General features: G+C 37.7%; 1 protein-coding gene across 2 annotated transcripts in view; it reads left to right on the top strand.

The window, feature by feature from the left end:
* Window positions 1-17,821, top strand: part of PLS1 (plastin 1) — a 126,780-nt gene that overhangs the window by 85,655 nt on the left and 23,304 nt on the right. For both annotated transcript variants that reach the window (XM_069563409.1, XM_069563419.1), the window contains 5 exons: window positions 7,133-7,298; window positions 7,380-7,522; window positions 9,175-9,270; window positions 11,644-11,839; window positions 16,978-17,056. In XM_069563409.1, coding sequence (XP_069419510.1) covers window positions 7,133-7,298; window positions 7,380-7,522; window positions 9,175-9,270; window positions 11,644-11,839; window positions 16,978-17,056 — 680 coding nt within the window. The remainder of the gene's footprint in view (window positions 1-7,132; window positions 7,299-7,379; window positions 7,523-9,174; window positions 9,271-11,643; window positions 11,840-16,977; window positions 17,057-17,821) is intronic.

Raw genomic sequence — 17,821 nt, 5'->3', positions numbered from 1 at the left:
GAAAGAATGTTCTACAACTATTTCGCAATAACTATAGGATGTGTCTGAGGGGCTGTTTTATATTTCTATTTTTAAAGGTAACATTCTTCCACCAATATGAGTAGGGTTAATAGTCTAGGTCTCTAGCATGCTTGAAAAAGAGTACTAATGTAGAATGAGAAAAGACAGTCCTCTGGGAAGAGGCAAAGTGTTATTGTGATTATTAAATCAGTTTTGTTTACTCGGTAATTTTAGAGCTCTGGGAATAGATCTGCCAGAAAGCTACCAGTTTCCCATGAAACTTTATCTCGAAGAAGCCTAATACATTTGTAAAAGATTGTGGTAGTATAGTTTTTCACCTCACAATGATAGGTTTGTGAAGTATCAAGATGTATGAAAGAAGAAAAATATAAAATGATGAAAATGACATACAGTGACTGTGAAAGCAAGGGAAAGGGACAGACCAAGTAGCTAATAGCAGGATTCATTTATGATCTTGGAGACTTATCTCTCTTCCTACCCAATGTGTTATAGACCTGCATTCTTTGGATTGTTTATCATTATTGGAAAAAATATATAAAAGTCTGAAAAATAGATGTCAATGATTTAAGGACCTAAAAGTCAGGAAACTAATGCAAGAGTAGGTACAGGAGATTGAATCTGTTCCTTATAAATGCAAAAAATCCATTGTAATTGATATACTCACATATATACAAAGTTTATACTCTACCCTCACATATGTATGGGCTACTCTGGTGGCTCAGAGGGTAAAACATCTCCCTGCGATTCAGGAGACCTGGGTTCATGTGCAAACACATGTATTAGTCTTCATTTCAATTATAGTTTAAGTAGGGAAAACATAAATCTCATTTGTATGTTGCAAATGGAGTAAAAGTGATGGTATGTAACATAAGAATGAAATCTGAGTAACAAATAATGCCTTTGTCCTTACTGACCCAACAAATGTATAACAGAGCCCTCTAAAAAATGATTAACAAAAGCGGACTTATCTGGAATTGAAGCCTTATTGGAAATGAAAATTTGCAAGGTGGAATGAATGAAAAGAGAGAAAAGTTGCAGTCCCTATTTGAGACTGTTAAAAGTGCCATGTTTGCTTGAGTCTTTTGTTAATATCTCTGTATGGTAAGATACCCTATTTTACAGGTTAAGACACTGAAACACAAGGAGGAGCAAGCACTTCTCTAATGTCTCAGTTGTTGGAGCTTCCCCAGTGTCCTGGTCTATCCCCACCAACACAGGTCTTCAGGAAGAAAGGCTGAGCATGACGGGCAGTTGTCCATGACAGAACCTGGAGAACAACCTCGGTGTGGGGTTCTCCTGTTACTTCTTATTCTTCAGAATTGACTCTAGACAATAGTAGTCATTCTAGTCCCTCATCACCAGTAGGGCAATATTGTTCAGTTCAGTCAGTCAGTTCAGCTGCTCTGCTGCTGCTAAGTCACTTCAGTCGTGTCTGACTCTGTGCAGCCCCATAGACGGCAGCCCATCAGGCTCCCCCGTTCTGGGATTCTCCAGTCAAGAACACTGAAGTGGGTTGCTATTTTCTTCTCCAGTGCATGAAAGGTGGAAGTGAAGTCGCTCAGTCATGCCCAACTCTGCAACCCCGTGGACTGCAGCACACCAGGCTTCCCTGTCCATCACCAACTTCTGGAGCTTACTCAAACTTATATCCATCAAGTTGGTGATGCCATCCAACCATCTCATACTCTGTTGTCCCCTTCTCCTGCTGCCTTCCATCTTTCCCAACATCAGGGTCTTTTTCCAGTGAGTCAGTTCTTCGCATCAGGTAGCCAAAGTATTGGAGTTTCAGCTTCAGCATCAGTCCTTCCAATGAAGATTCAGGACTGATTTCCTTTAGGATTGAGTGGTTGGATCTCCTTGCAGTCCAGGGGACCCTTAAGAGTCTTCTCCAACATCACACTTCAAAAGCATCAATTTTTCGGCACTCAGCTTTCTTTATGGTCCAGCTCTCACATCCGTATGTGACTACTGGAAAAACCATAGCTTTGACTATATGGACCTTTGTTGGTATTGTGTTTACCAATTAGAAACTACCATTTATTTGAGGAAGCACATTGTCACTCCTTATTTTCAATCCATTTTTTTTGCCAATTACTTGTAAGTCATTTGCAATACTTGTAAAACCAACATCTCTGAGTAAAATTAACATCAAAAGCTGGTTCTCCACATGTCACCAACATAACCTGTAGATATGACAAAGCTGAGTTTCACTGCTTACAGCAGTAAGAGAAAACACCACCTGCAAACCCATGGCAGTGTCTTTAGGCTGAGGTTGGAACTGGAGATTTGGAATTGTGGTTGAAGCTGGGTCTTTCACGGTGGGCAAGGGGAAGAGAGGGGATGGATGACTAGGTAAGGATCACGACACAGCAGTCAGGACTGGTGGAGATTGCAAGGGACAGATTTGGAGGTGAGGGAGTCAAAGAATCTTTAGAGTGCTGCTGCTGCTGCTAAGTCGCTTCAGTCGTGTCCAACTCTGTGCAACCCCACAGGCGGCAGCCCACCAGGCTCCCCCGTCCCTGGGATTCTCCAGGCAAGAACACTGGAGTGGGTTGCCATTTACTGTCTATTGACATTTTCCACTGAAGATCTTCCAAGTAGTGCCTGCAAGGAACAAACAAATACTCTGCTGCCTTCTCCTAGAAGAGTAAAATCATGCCAGTAAGATAGACAAATAAGTGCAAAATCATGTTAAGATGTGGCTTTCTTATCGCTGCCCAGGCTGAGAGAAGGAATGGAAGATTTTGGTTCTCACTAGTTGTTACAGTCAGTTTAGTGAAATTACATATCTTTTGGCTGCAGTACCATGATGTCAATGTAAGGTGTCACTTTAAGATTAACACTATTCCTGGAATCATTTTCAGTATGGTTCCTTCCCCAACATTCAGGGGAATCACAACTGGAGCAAACATACTTTGCGTTCTTGGAAAAGAATACAGAAAAATATTACTGGTCTAGCGTGAATTGGTGGAGAAGGCAATGGCATCCCACTCCAGTACTCTTGCCTGGAAAATCCCATGGATGGAGGAGCCTGGAAGGCTGCAGTCCATGGGGTTGCTGAGGGTCGGACACGACTGAGCAACTTCACTTTCACTTCTCACTTTCTTGCATTGGAGAAGGAAATGGCAACCCACTCCAGTGTTCTTGCCTGGAGAATCCCAGGGACGGGGGAGCCTGGTGGGCTGTCGTCTATGGGGTCTCACAGAGTCGGACACGACTGAAGTGGCACAGCAGCAGCAGCAGCAGCAGCAGCAGCAGCAGCAGCAGCAGCAGCGTGAATTGATAGAGGCTGTCTCTTTGAAAGTTAAATTGATTTGATTTAAGATCATTAAACAAATGAAAGTAACCTTCTGAATAGAAAATATTTCAAAATTACCAATAATATTGTCATATTTATCATGTTTATTTAGGTTGTGAATATATTGAATCCTCTGGTTCCGCCTCCTTTTGGGAGAACTGAATTTTAAATGAACATTGCTTAATTCCACTACAAAATAATTTAATTGCAAATGCTTACTTTAATTACCCTTGACTGAACCCCAAGAGACACAGCCATTTACTTGGAGCCGAGCAAGATAAATTGCTTCAGCATACTGCAAGAGGAAGCCACTGAAATAATTACTCTGCTTTATAAGCCTTTGTGTAGCTTCTGGCTAATAAACATAAAAATTTAAACAAACACGGAAGCAGGGGCCCCACCCTAACACAGACTATAGAAATATAAGAGGAAAAGACAATCTCTATTTTCTCCCAAAAGAAAATCAAACACAACTAACAATAAATCCCCTAGCTCTTAAAGTTATTTCTTCTTAACTTCGGTGAGTTTAAAGTCTGACTGTATTGACTATTTGTTGCCATTAAATGGCCACGAAAACAGTGCCTAGTAGCAAATGGTGTCTTTCCAAAGGGTGAAAAAGTGGTTGGGAAAAAAGTCATTGCTACATACTATGTATGTGTTATTTCTAGGGAAGAAATTTGCAAAGGGAATAAAAAAAGTAGCTAAAGCCAAGGTAACTCTGAATTTTTCTAATTCATTGTCTTTTCCAATTTGCTGCCATGTGTTGTCCCAAACTATTTTTTTGTTGTTGTTTGGTGGTTCTTTTTCTGTACTTTTGTGTTTCTGGTCACTGGTACAGCATTGATCAGTGAAGCTGCTCAGTCGTGTCTGACTCTTTGCAATCCCATGGACTGGAGCCTACCAGGCTCCTCCATCCATGGAATTTTCCAGGCAAGAGTACTGGAGTGGGTTGCCATTTCCTTCCCAACCTGAGGATCAAACCCAGGTCTCCTGCATTTCAGGCAGATGCTTTACCGTCTGATCTACCAGGGAAGCTGGATAGATGACAACTAAAGGAAAAATTAATACTAATTAAACATTGTTTTCAATTAAGCTTTTAGATTAAAATTAATGGCATATTTGGATAAACAAAACTTTGAGTTACTTGTCCCTACCCCTGCCATTTTATTCCCTTCTGTCGCACTGAGTGGATCTTAGCTCCCCAACGGGAGATCACACCTGCCTCCCTATATTGGAAGCATGAGTCTTAATCTCTAGACCACCAGGAAGGTCCCTCTAACCTAGCCTTTACCATAATGGTTGTGAAATTGTTACTTCAACTCCAGCACTTCTCCACATGCCCTAGTCATTTATTATTTGGCATTCTTCTGTAACCCAGAGACCTCTTTTTTCCTCTCTCCTTCTTTTTCCTTTCCTATCATTGATATGGACTTAGGAATTCCTATTTTTTCCAGTAGCTTAATTCATTAGTGTTCTTGATTATTTTGGTAGTTAAATTGTTCCAGATTTGGCAATAGAGAGCACCTTCAAGGTGTTTCTTTTCCCTTTTTTTCATTGTTGTAAATTACACATAAAATTTACCATTTTAGTCATTTTTGAGTATATAGATCTGTGGCATTAAATTCATTCACATTGCTATGCATTCATCAATAGCATTCTTCTCCAGAGCCCTTCTCATCTTCCTAAAGTATAACTCTATACCCATTATGTAATAATTCCCCATTCTCCACTCCCCCATCCCCTGGCTATCACCATCCCACTTTCTGTCTCCATGAATTTGGCTACTCCAGGTACCTCATATAGGAATCAGACGATAGTTATTTTTGTGTGTGTGACCAGCTTATTTCACTTAGCATAATGTCTTCAATGGAGAAGGAAATAGTAACCCACTCCAGCGTTCTTGCCTGGAGAATTCCATGGGCAGAGGAGCCTGATGGGCTACAGTCCATAGGATCACAAAGAGTCAGAAATGACTGAGCAACTTTCACTGTAATGCCTTCAAGGTTCACCCATTTCATAGCATAAGTCAGTATTCTCTTCATTTCTAAAGCTGAATAACATTCTGTTGTATGTCTACACTATATTTTACTTGTCTGTTTAAGATGATGGACACTTGGATTGTTTCTACCTTTTGACTTTTGTGAATAATGCTGCTATGAACATGGGTATACAAATAGTCTAAGTCCTAGCTCACAGTTTTTTGAGTATATACTTAGAAGTGGATTTGCCGAATTACATGGTGCCACCATGCTTTTCTGACTCTTTGTGACCCCAAGGACTGTAGCCTGCCAGACTTCTCTGTCCATGGAATCCTCCAGGCAAGAATACTGGAGTGGTTTGCCATTCCCATCTCCATGGTATCTTTTTGACCCCAGGATCAAACTCAGATTTCGTGTATTGCAGGCAGATTCTTTACCATCTGAGCCACTAGGGAAGTCCCAAGATGACATGGTAATTCTATGTTTAATTTTTTGAAGAATAGCCATACAGTTTTCCATAGAAATTCCACCATTCTATATTCTCACTAGGAAGGCACTAGGGCTAAAATTTATTCACATCCTCTCTAGCACTTGTTATTTTGTTTGTTTTTTAATCACAGACATCCTGATGGATATAAAATGGTATCTCATTGTGGGTTTCATTGACATTTCCCTAGTGATTTCTCCTGTTGATCATCTTTTCAGGTGCTTACTATCCATTTGATGTCTTCTTCACAGAAATTCATGTCCTTTGCCCATATTTTAATCAGGTTGTTTGGTTTTTTGTTGTTGGGTTGTAGAAGTTCTTCCTCTGTTGATATAATCAGAACTCATACTCTTAATAATAACAATAGATATGTAATAATGATATGTAAATATATGTAATAATGATATATAATAATAAACATATCAATATGTTATAAAATATATTAGTTAATAATAAATATGTAACTGTATAATATGTCAGGGAATGATAAAGAGTAAAATAAAGACTAATGAGTGCCAGCAAAGAGTGTGGTGATGTGATAATGCTTGTTATTTCATGTAGAATAATCAGAGAAAGCCATTTGTTGCATTTCAGCAGTCTTAAAGGAATTGTGGATATTTGAAGAAACTGTGTTCCAGGCAGAGGGGAAGACAAGTTCAAAGGCCTTTTAGAGCTGGAACAAAGTGAGTGACAGGACACAGTGGGACATAGAGAACATTTGACGGGTTTTAAAGCCAGGGAACATGGTCAGGTTTTTATTTTCCCAAGATCACAGGGTACTTAAAGTACCTAAGTATAGGTGGATTGTAGAAAGTAAGTCTGAGCATGGGTGTTAGGAAGGAATTAAGAAACCTGAAGCAAGACAGTTCCAGGGGTTTTTAGAAGGTGAAATTACACAGCAATTGCTCACAGGCTATAGGAGGCAAGAAGAGCAAGGATTCTGCTCAGTCTGCCTTCTTAGGAAGAAAGAAGGCAAGAATGAAGGTTGGGCCTATGGACCACAACAGAAAATAAAGGAAAACCTAGTTTTAACAGAGGATTAGAGGGAGACTAGGGAAGTATGGCCAGAAAATTGCTTCCGTTTTGGACACACTGACTTGGAGGTACTTGTGAAACATCCAGGTGGACATAGCCAAGTGTGTATATTGGTGTAGAGCTTACACTGGAGGCTGGGCAGAAATGTGGCCTGGAGATAGGTTTCTGAAAGTCATTGGCATACAGAGGTGATATAAGTACTAATTATGTTTAAAAATCTTAAGTTTTAGCACCAATTGTTTACCTCCACAACTTGTTGACCAGAGTTTAGAAAGTACTTTCTCACATATATTTTTCTTTGTGGCAATTTAGGAAAATTTAAACCTAGCCCTGAATTCTGCCTCAGCCATTGGTTGTACTGTAGTCAACATTGGGGCACAGGATCTCACAGAAGGAAAACCTCACTTGGTCTTGGGACTTCTCTGGCAGATCATCAAAGTTGGTCTTTTTGCTGATATTGAGATTTCCAGGAATGAAGGTAAGGTCATCAAAAATATTTGCTTCTCATTGACATATATTTACTGTGGGAAAAATTTATACTTCATTGTTTTCCTCTCAGCTCTGATTGCATTGCTAAAGGAAGGTGAGGATCTAGAAGAGCTAATGAGGCTATCTCCAGAGGAATTACTGCTGCAGTGGGTGAACTACCATCTGACCAATGCAGGATGGCCTACCATCAGCAACTTCAGCCACGACATTAAGGTTCATATTTTAATGCTCAGATTTGTGACATTAAAAAAGGAATGTCAAAACACATGTCAAATTTGCTTTGAATGTCAAATGGGGTGTAGAAGTAAATTAGAACTGAAGTTTAATTCTCAAGGACACAGTATAGAAAATGAAAATTTGCATTTCTCCATCTCAAGTGATCCCCCAATTATAATCACAGAATCTTTTGCTTAAAAAAAAAAACAAAACAAACCAAACTGGTTTGTTGGCTTGTAATAAGAAATACAGCTGGGGAATTCCTTGTCACTCCAGTGGTTAAGACTTGGCACTTTCACTGCTGAGGACCCAGGTTCAGTCCCTGATTAGGGAACATAGGTCATGTAAGCCAAGTGGTATGGCCAAAAAATAAGTAAGTAAATTAGAAAAAAGAAATACAACTGGTTGTAAGAGGAAAGAGATGCTGCTGCTGCTGCTAAGTCGCTTCAGTCGTGTCCGACTCTGTGCGACCCCATAGACGGCAGCCCATTAGGCTCCTCTGTCTCGGATTCTCCAGGCAAGAATACTGGAGTGGGGTGCCATTTCCTTCTCCAATGCGTGAAAGTGAAAAGCAAAAGTGAATTTGCTCAGTCGTGCCCGACTTAGCGACCCCATGGACTGCAGCCTACCAGGCTCCTCCGTCCATGGGATTTTCTAGGCAAGAGTACTGGAGTGGGGTGCCATTGCCTTCTGTGAAGAGATGCTAGCATTAGCAAATTAAAGCATTCTTTTCCATTTTCTGTGACACGAATAGACTAAGTTATAATGAGGATATCAGTCTGTTAGAGTGAGGATTATATCTGTTTGCTAGACTAGAGGCCCTAGTAGGCATAACCTGTTTCTTACTCTTAATTCCACTTTGCCAATAACCAGTTAAGAGGAAACCAAAGGGACTCCCCTGGTGGTACAGTGGATAAGAATCTGACTGCCAGTGCAGGGGACATGAGTTTGATCCCTCATCTAGGAAGATCCCACATACTGTGGAGCAATTAAGACCATGGGCCACAACGACTGAGTCCACACGCTGGAGCACATAAGCCACAGCTCCTGAGCCCATGTGCTGCAGATACTGAGGCCTGTGCTCCAAGAGCCAGTACTCTGAAACAAGAGACGCCGTCACAACGAGGGGCCCGCGCGCTGTAACAGAGAGTAGCTGCCGCTCACTGCAACTAGAGGAAGCCCTTGCGCAGCAATGAAGGCCCAGTACAAGCAAAAATGTAATTAATTCATTAAAAAAAAAAAGGAAACCAAAGTATCTGAGGGCATAGGGAATCAGTAGACAGAAGGAGGTCTTCAGGCTTGTCTCTGAACCAAAGTAACTTGAAACCCCACCCCTCCCCATCACCACTCACCCCCTGGAGATGCAGATGCTTAGAAGTATAAACAAATGAGAGGTGAGGAAGGGCAATGAAAGATTGTAGGAGACAGTGTTGCTAGAATCTCTGAGGTGCAAAACACGATTGCTAGAATCTCTAAAGTGTGAAACAACATAGGGCATTCAGGATCCTGGAGTAACAAGTAAAGGTTGCTAAGTTATTGAATAACTCATTCTTTGAAATGAAGGCAATTTCTTCAGTGAGTACTTTTTTCCTAAATCCAATGGTGATTTTATTCACTTTTAAAATTCTGTTGTGTTTCTTTCCTTAAAGGATTCAAGAGCCTATTTTCATCTGTTGGATCAGATTGCACCTAAAGGTGACCGGGATGATGGACCTGCCATTGCCATTGATCTTACAGGATTTAGTGTGAGTATAATTTTTAATTAAAAATTAAAAAAAAATTTGTAAAATATGCACAGCATAAAACTTAGCATTTTAACCATTTTCAAGTGAACAGCTCAACAGCAGTAAGTACATTTGCATTATGTGCCATCATCACCACCTTTCCTCTCTGGAATTTTTTCTTCCTCACATAGTAATGTCTATAGGCGTTAAACAATAACTCCCCTTCCCCCTCTCTCTCAAGCTCCTGGTAACCACTGTTCAACTTCGTACCTCTATAAATTTGAGTAGTGAGTAGAGTCATAGAATTCAGTTCTCTACAGGGGCATTCCCTGGTAGAGTCCTCAGCCCTTCATTAAACTTTGGCTTTTATGCTTTTCAGAAGCTTTTTTCTGTGCCCTAGGCTCCAAACTTCCATGCTAAGCCATCTGGTTGTCATGAGTGAAGAAAGGGAATTGCAGGAAGGATCCTGACATTGAGTATGTGTAGAATCAACTTTATGCCCACCTGTATGTCCCTGGTGCAACATCACTGGAACTCACTGGGGTGCTTTTGTAGCTGTGACAGTGTACAAGGAAAGGGATTCATAAGCAATCAATTATCATTTCTTCCAATTTATGTTTGGTAACACACAAAATAAAAGATGGCAATTCTAGTATTTATGATGTAGAAAGGACTGATGTAAATCCTGGCTCATCTAACAAATTTCCTAGGGAAGTCCATTCTTTTAGCATAAGCTGTAAATAACAGCGTTACATCTAAATGTTAAAATCTGATCAGATTACAGTTCGTATAAAAATCTATTAAGTGCTTAAAGTGTAACATCCAAGTTTAGTTTTAAAGGAAATTTGAGTCATCACTAATTATATTTCACATTATTATAAAATCTAAAAACAGTTATGTACAATTTGCAAATTCCCTTGAGTACAAATATTAGGAACTGAAAAAAACTTACAGAAAGTTTCAAACTTATTCAAAAGTGAACAGACAGTATACTGAACTACCATGAGTTCATTCCTCAGGTTCAACAGCTGTCAATGCATGGTCAGTCTTGTTTCTCCATTTATTACCTGTTTCCTTCATCTTCCATATTATTTTGAAGCAAATTCTAGACATATTATCATTTCATCAATAAGTATTTTAATATGTATTTCTAAAAGATAAAGACACTTTGAAAATATAACCATAATACCTAAAAAAATAACAGTAGTCTGTAATATCAAAATGATTAATCAGTGTTGACGTTTCCAGTTGCCTCATAAATATCAGATTTTCTTTTTATCATTTATTTGAATTAAAATCTAAATAAGGTCCACGTATTATGCCTTGTTCATGTCAACCCGAGGTGCTTATATTGTTGTTTAATAGCATTGAATTTATTGCGTTCTCTGATTTCAGTTACATTTTATTTACAACTCTGGTGCACAGAATTAGATAAATCTTAGTCTGGTCATGATATACTCTCATCATGGGTCCATGCATGTTTTTGTTTAAATTTATTTTTCTTTGGTAGTTGTTTGTTGTATTGAAATTGTAACAAGTTCATACAGACCCTCAATCCAACAAGAATGCTAGGACTTTGACATCAGATTATAGTAAGCTGTGTAGTTCTTCCCTGTCCCATCTCTCTGCCTGCCTTTAATGTGATAATCATCGTCTTTATTCTTATGCTCATTGTTCTTTTGCTTTTAATATAATTTTCTTTCAACTCAGTGTATTTCTTACAGGTTTAAATTTTTCATTTTATTTTTTAACTTCATATGAAGTTTATCATGTTGTACTTAAATTTCTAGTACTTATTTTGAGTATATTATATTACTGAGAGTCACTCCTATTGTTGTATATTCTTGTATGACTATTAACAGTTTCAGTTTTCATCTGCTCTCCTGTTGATAAGCATTTGGTTTGTTTCCAAGGTTTTGCATTTGTGAAAAGTGCTGTTCCTTCTGATTTTAGAATTTTTTTATATGTATCCCAACTTGTTTTTCATTGAGAAAAGAATACACTGGAAATATCGGAGTAGATATCTTTTTATTAGTACCATTTGTAAGTAAGTCTCTTGGCCAGAAGGCACTCTAATATATGGCCCTGAACAAGTTACCTATAATTCAGCCAATAGCAGCTTACTGATAGGATATTTGAGAGTTTTGTTGAGTACTTTAGCCTTGAGGATGAAATATTCTTCTGATTCCAGCAAGAAACCTCAGAGACTTGTTCTTAACTGGTTTAAAAGAAATGGGGAAGTTAATTTGGAATTGCTGTGCATCCTGACCTCCTTTTGAGCCATCCATTGATTTATTTCCAGAAAAGTAATTGCTTATAAATCTGTATATGAATAAGAAATTATGCTAATCAAAAGTTTAATCTTGACCATTTTTGTTTTATTTCATTGTTTAGGAGAAAAATGACTTGAAGCGTGCTGAATTCATGCTTCAGGAAGCAGACAAACTGGGCTGCAGACAGTTTGTTACTCCTGCAGATGTGGTTTCAGGCAATCCTAAACTTAACCTGGCTTTTGTAGCTAATCTGTTCAACACGTACCCAGGCCTCCGCAAGCCTGATAATAATGACATCGATATGAATTTATTGGAAGGTATGCTCTTTCTGTCTTTAATTGAGTCACTGTGTGTATCTTTTTATGATGTTGTCCTACTTCACTGTCGGAGGTAAGGGATTGTGGAGGGAGATGTAGTTGACTCTACGCTGGCATGTGCCTCCATTAAGAAGTTAAAGAAAATTGTTCATTTGGGTTAAAAGCAAATGCTGAGGTAAATCGTACTTGTCTGTCATTTCTCCATAAGTATTAAGTGAAAACCATCATACATTTAAAATGTTCTCTTAAATGACTACATAATTCCACCACCAATATGTACAATGAAATATAGCTATTGAAAAAATAATTATTTGTAACTTTTTCCTCTTTTGAAAGCTTCAGTTTGACTCCAGTATTGTTCTCTTTTTTCTGTTTTTAGTTCACTTGAAAAAATTTACAGTATTCATTACTTGCCTTGTGTGTGGGCTGTTGTTTTCTGTCTCATAATTTATAATACTTTCCTATTTTGCTTCATGAAATGCAGATTTGACCCCTCCTAATGTAGGTACTGTATTTAGTACTTTTCTATACTCTATAAATATACTCATTCTGAATGTGCTTTTTATCAGTACCATTTGTTCTTTCTATCTGGGTTGATATTTTTTGCCTTGTTCATGTTGTGTTTTTGGTTTTTTTTAATCTGTCTTAATATGCCTAAAGAATGAAGGATGACAAGCAAGAAACAAATGAAACTTAATTAGAACAGCAGGGCAAGACTTGATTACGTAAACTCTATCTAATTTGCCTTCTCTAATTATGGGATAGTGGAGTTGTAAACACATTAGGGATCAGTTTTGACAATTGGATGTCATGATTTGATGGAAAGCCTTTATCCCTCTGCTGTAAATAAACACACTTATCTTTTATCTCAAGTATCTCACTTATCTTTAATCTCTGAAAGGATTGATAACATATATCATTTTGTATTACTTAGCTATGTTACTTACATTTACTAAATGTCATTGACGCTTACAATATATGAATCATCATAATGACAAAAACATGCTCAATGTCTCATTCTTTCTCATCTGTTTCAGCCTCTCTCCTTTTCCTCTCATCCTCACAACTACTCACAAATATACCAAGACCCACTTTCATACTAGAACTGAAAGGTAAAATAGTGGCAGCAGTGGTGGCAGTTATCAGAGGTAGGGCTACTCCTACAATAGAACTGATAGCTGCCCTGGTTTGGAGAAGCTGATCCTGAGGTGAGGATTCTTCCTGGTGGGAAGAACTTGAACTTCAGTGTTCAGTCTCACGTCACCCATCTTACTCCCTTCTTTGTCAGTGAGACAGAGTGAGAAATTAGCCCTATCATCTTTTTCTCTTTGACTACCACAACCAGAGTTCGAATGTCCTGGTCACTTTATAATGACAGCTTTTTGATTAATGAAGGAAGCTTCAGATTTAACAAATACATTGTTGTAGGACTATGATTTTACCTCACTCTTTCTGAGATTCAGTAAAATAAAGATTGTGTTCTCTGCATAGACTTGTAGATTAACAAATGTTGATTTTTCAGCAGAGAAATTTAGGGTGAGGGGTTAGAACTTATAAAAAACTAAAAAGGGAGATGGCTGTGTTTTTTTTATCAGTCTGGAAAATTTCAAAATTCCTCTCTGTCTTATAGTAGAAGGCATTGTTTAGAGTGGCATATTAAAAATGACCTGCTTTTTATAGTCACTGAATTCTTGCTAGATATCTTTTCCAACTTGCTCGCTCTCCTATTTGTCACGTTTGAATTCTTTTGCTGGTGTTCAGCATGCTTTTGGGATTTTTCAGTGTGAACAGGATTGCTAAATATTTCCATTAGTATTTATTTATATAAAAATACTGTGGGAAATATTTATCAATCATCTTTATTTAGAACATATGTATGTCCTGATACATCTGCCAAAAATGAATTTGACTTCGACTGTCACTGGAATTTTTTCGTCTGTACATTTGTTTTTGTAGATTCTTATGAAATTTGAAGCTTGACCTTATCACCTTCATATTCATGTATTAGTATGTCCTCATTGGCAGAGAATTTTATCTGTATGGAACTAAAGAAAATTAAAGGCCCAATTAAATAATAAATCTTCATATTAAATTGAGTCAAATATGGGGCTACCGATATAGAGACCATCTCAAAATTTGTGTGATAGAAATACATAGACCATGGAATTAGACTTTGTCTAAATCATGGTACCCCCAATATAATAACTGAGTACCTTTATGAGCCTTGGTTTTCTCATATGTAAAACCAGACTTAATAATAATACTTATTTTGAAGAATTCCAGATCAAGTTAAAGTGACCTTTCATTAATGAACAAATTTTGTATGCTCTATAATGATCAGGAAGAGGAAAACAATATACCACTTTAGCACGTGTAGTGAGTGTTCAATATATATTCCTTTCCTTTCCTCTTAGTAGCCTACTTTTGTTATTTTCTCTAAACTTTTATCAATTGCAACGTCAATTTAGTCCTAAAAATGCAGAGAATGTCATATAATTCTTTCTCTCTTTTATATCAGCCTTTAAGAGTTTACTTCCAAGGGTGCTTTAGTTGTCTGAAATCTAGACAACATTTCCAGTCTGGAATACATATGTTTTTGTAATGCTTTACCATGACTCCTGCGCAAATGCATAGTGCTTCTGGCTTTGAGCATTTATTTACCAAGACAGCTTGAAATGGTAGTAGATAAATAAATGCTCACTTTTAAAATCTCTTTTACTTTCCAGGTATCAAAAATTAAAATAATGATATAATTAGTGTAGAACAATAGGAAGAAACAGAAAACACTGGTCTACAATAGTTATAGAACTCAATGAAAATGCAAGCTTAGTGTCTTGTCTCATCAGGTCGAGCAGAAATTGGATATTATTTTAGTAAAAATTTAACAGTCATTACACTATTGGTGTTTGAAACTTTAAAACATAATTTGGATTTTCCTATGTGAAAATAATGTAAAAATTCTCTAATTACTAGAAAAAATTTATACATATAGCAAAATAACAGAATGTAATAGAGAAATAAATAAAAGATATATTCAAGTCACATGCATCAAGCTGCTAATCATAGTATGGTTACATTTATGTCACTTCAAGGAAAGTTGAAATATTTAATTTGCACCTAATTCAGTTCAGTCGCTCAGTCATGTCTGACTCTTTGCGACCCTGTGGACTGCAGCACATCAGACTTCCCTGTCCATCACCAACTCCCGAAGCTTGCTTAAACTCATGTCCATCAAGTCGGTGATGCCATCCAACCATCACAGCCTCTGTTGTCCCCTTCTCCTCCTGCCTTCAATCTTTCCCAGCATCAGGGTATTTTCTAGTGAGTATCAGGTGGCCAAAGTATTGGAGCTTCAGCTTCAGCATCAGTCCTTCCAATGAATTTTCAGGACTGAATTCCTTTAGGATTGACTGGTAGGAAGTCCTTACAGTCCAAGGGACTCACAGGAGTTTTCTCTAACACCACAAGTCTTCAGTACTCAGCTTTCTTTATGGACTAACTCTTGCTTCCATATATGCACCTTTTAATAACTCCCCAAACAAGGCAAACATGAGTTCTAGGAGTAGTTAGTTTAACTTTGTTCTTTTTAAAAAGATTCTCATATCAGTTATGTATTATAAAATGACTGTGGCAGATACAACAGATGGATCCTTTTTGCAGACCTTTTATGCAGACCAGGGGAGACAAAATTTCAGCAAGAAATTATATGGCTATGTAATTAAACAGAGAAGAATTAAGGCAGATTATGGGAAAGGCTTTAGATAATGGTATTGAAAACCACATGAAAATGCAAGGGGCAGTCAACACAAAAACCAGAATCTTTTAAATTTTATAAGATTTGGATTTCTGTTCTGGGTGTGTAGGTTTACTCTATGTGTGACGCTCAGTCTGAAGAAGACTGCAAGGATGATGCGATAGGAATGGGCCCCTGGTGCTCAGATGGTCAAATGTGATAAATTGTCCTGGGGATCCCCCACGAGCTGAAGTTCAGATGGTGACCTGGACTTGTCCATGTCTTAGAAGTGATGAGAGGTATAAATATTTCCATTTTCAAGAGTCTAGTGATGAGAGGTAGGCAAGGCCATTCCATTGTCCCCTAACTTAGCTGAAAAACAAACAATAATATTTCTAGATGGCCCCTTAGGACAATCTGCAATGCTGGGGATGCCTAAAAGGTAGATATGGCAAAAGAGCCCCCATCTGTCTGTCCATACCAGAGCCCACATTCCCCTTATGGATGGGGTAAGCGCTGCTGTGAAGGGGAAGCTCAAGGACCATAGGTAATCACAGGTTAAATAATACTGCCTGCAGGAGTTACTTCTTGAGGTGATCTTTGAGGTCTCGTGACTTTCTATACTGTGATGAAATGTGTCTTTTCGCACTCTGTATTGGGGCTATGTCCCTTATGTGTTTTCTGTAGGGACAATCTAAAATAACCCAGGAAGGCTATAAAATACTCATTGCTTGTTTTTATATTACCTGTAATCCCCTCTACTCTTCATTGCTGTTTGGTGTGATGAAAATGTAGGTTTGTGTGCTCAGACACTTTCCTGTGTAAAGCCATAATCTGTACAGATTTAGAGATAACACACTGGGGAAGGTAGAGCTTTTCTATTTGTGTTTAAAGTGCTAATGTTACCCTAAAATGTTGTTTTATTAGTTTTTCACCAGTCCCCTTTGCATGAAATCATAACTACAGATAGGACTACATAGGTTTACCTGTTACTTTTGTGAACACAGAAACTAATGGCTCAATAATTTACAAACGACAAGTAAGGGACCCTAGATGAAGACATTTAGAAAGCAAATGGAGACTTTCTAGACAGGGGGGAAAGGGAGCTTTGGCAGAAAGAGATTTTTTTTCTAAAAAGATTGTCCTGGAGAAAGAAATGGCAACCCACTCTAGTATTCTTGCCTGGGAAATCCCATGGACACAGGAGCCTCGTGGGCTACAATCCATGGGGTTGCAAAGAGTCAGACATGAATTAGTGACTGAACAACAAACAAAAAGATTGTTGTATCATAGGAACCATGGCAAAATATGTATGACCAGTTTGTTCCTGCCAGAATGATTTAAAATGCAATTCTTGATTCCTGTTTTGTCCTGAATCATCAGTGTAAACTTGTGTCTGCTTTAGGAGAGAGCAAGGAAGAGAGGACATTTCGGAATTGGATGAATTCCTTGGGAGTCAACCCATATATCAATCATTTGTACAGGTAAATATTTTATGTGTTTTAGCTTTCTGGGCCAGAGTCTAACTTTTCTAGTTTCAAACTATCGGTGTGTTTACATGAGAATATTTTGTAAAACTCTCAAAAATTTTAGCTAACATTGAGTTTCAGAATCCTGAGGATTGGCAATACACTGGATTTTAATAGAAAAGTATTATTTGAAAAGATAATATTATGATGTTAGGGTTAGATATAAATAATTTAGTAAAGATAATTCATCTTGCTTTTTTATAATTGCTAATCAGGAAAATAATAAATTATTTCAAGTTTAACAGATTAGAAGAACAGTAATATTAACTGCTCTTATTTTATCAGTGTTCATCATTATAATTCACATTCTATTTATTTTTGCCCGAAACTTCAATTATCCCATAATTTGTTCTGAATACTTTTTTCTAATTTGTAGAAACAACTTTGTTTCCCTTAGTACTTGGTTTCTTTTATTCTTTTTTGTTTAAAAATGACAACACATTATTAACATTGGTAGGATTAAGAAAATATTTTACCGAGCCATTTCCTGTGCTCTCCAGTAGTGCAAATAAGGTGTCTTTCTAGGTGTAGATGAGAGGAAACCATCCTTCTCCATTATAAGATCTACCTGAGCATACCTAAAAATGCAAAAGAACTCAGCTCCAGTTAACTGTATATTTTTCTAATTAATTAAACCTATTAATAACTTACACATCAAGGAAACTTCTTAATGAACAATAACTGCTTTTCATTAAATATGAACTGAAGATTAATAACACA

The sequence above is a fragment of the Ovis canadensis genome, chromosome 1 (genome assembly GCF_042477335.2).
Source record: "Ovis canadensis isolate MfBH-ARS-UI-01 breed Bighorn chromosome 1, ARS-UI_OviCan_v2, whole genome shotgun sequence".
NCBI classification, from domain to species: Eukaryota; Metazoa; Chordata; class Mammalia; order Artiodactyla; family Bovidae; genus Ovis; species Ovis canadensis.
This window is presented reverse-complemented; position numbering and strand designations above follow the sequence as displayed.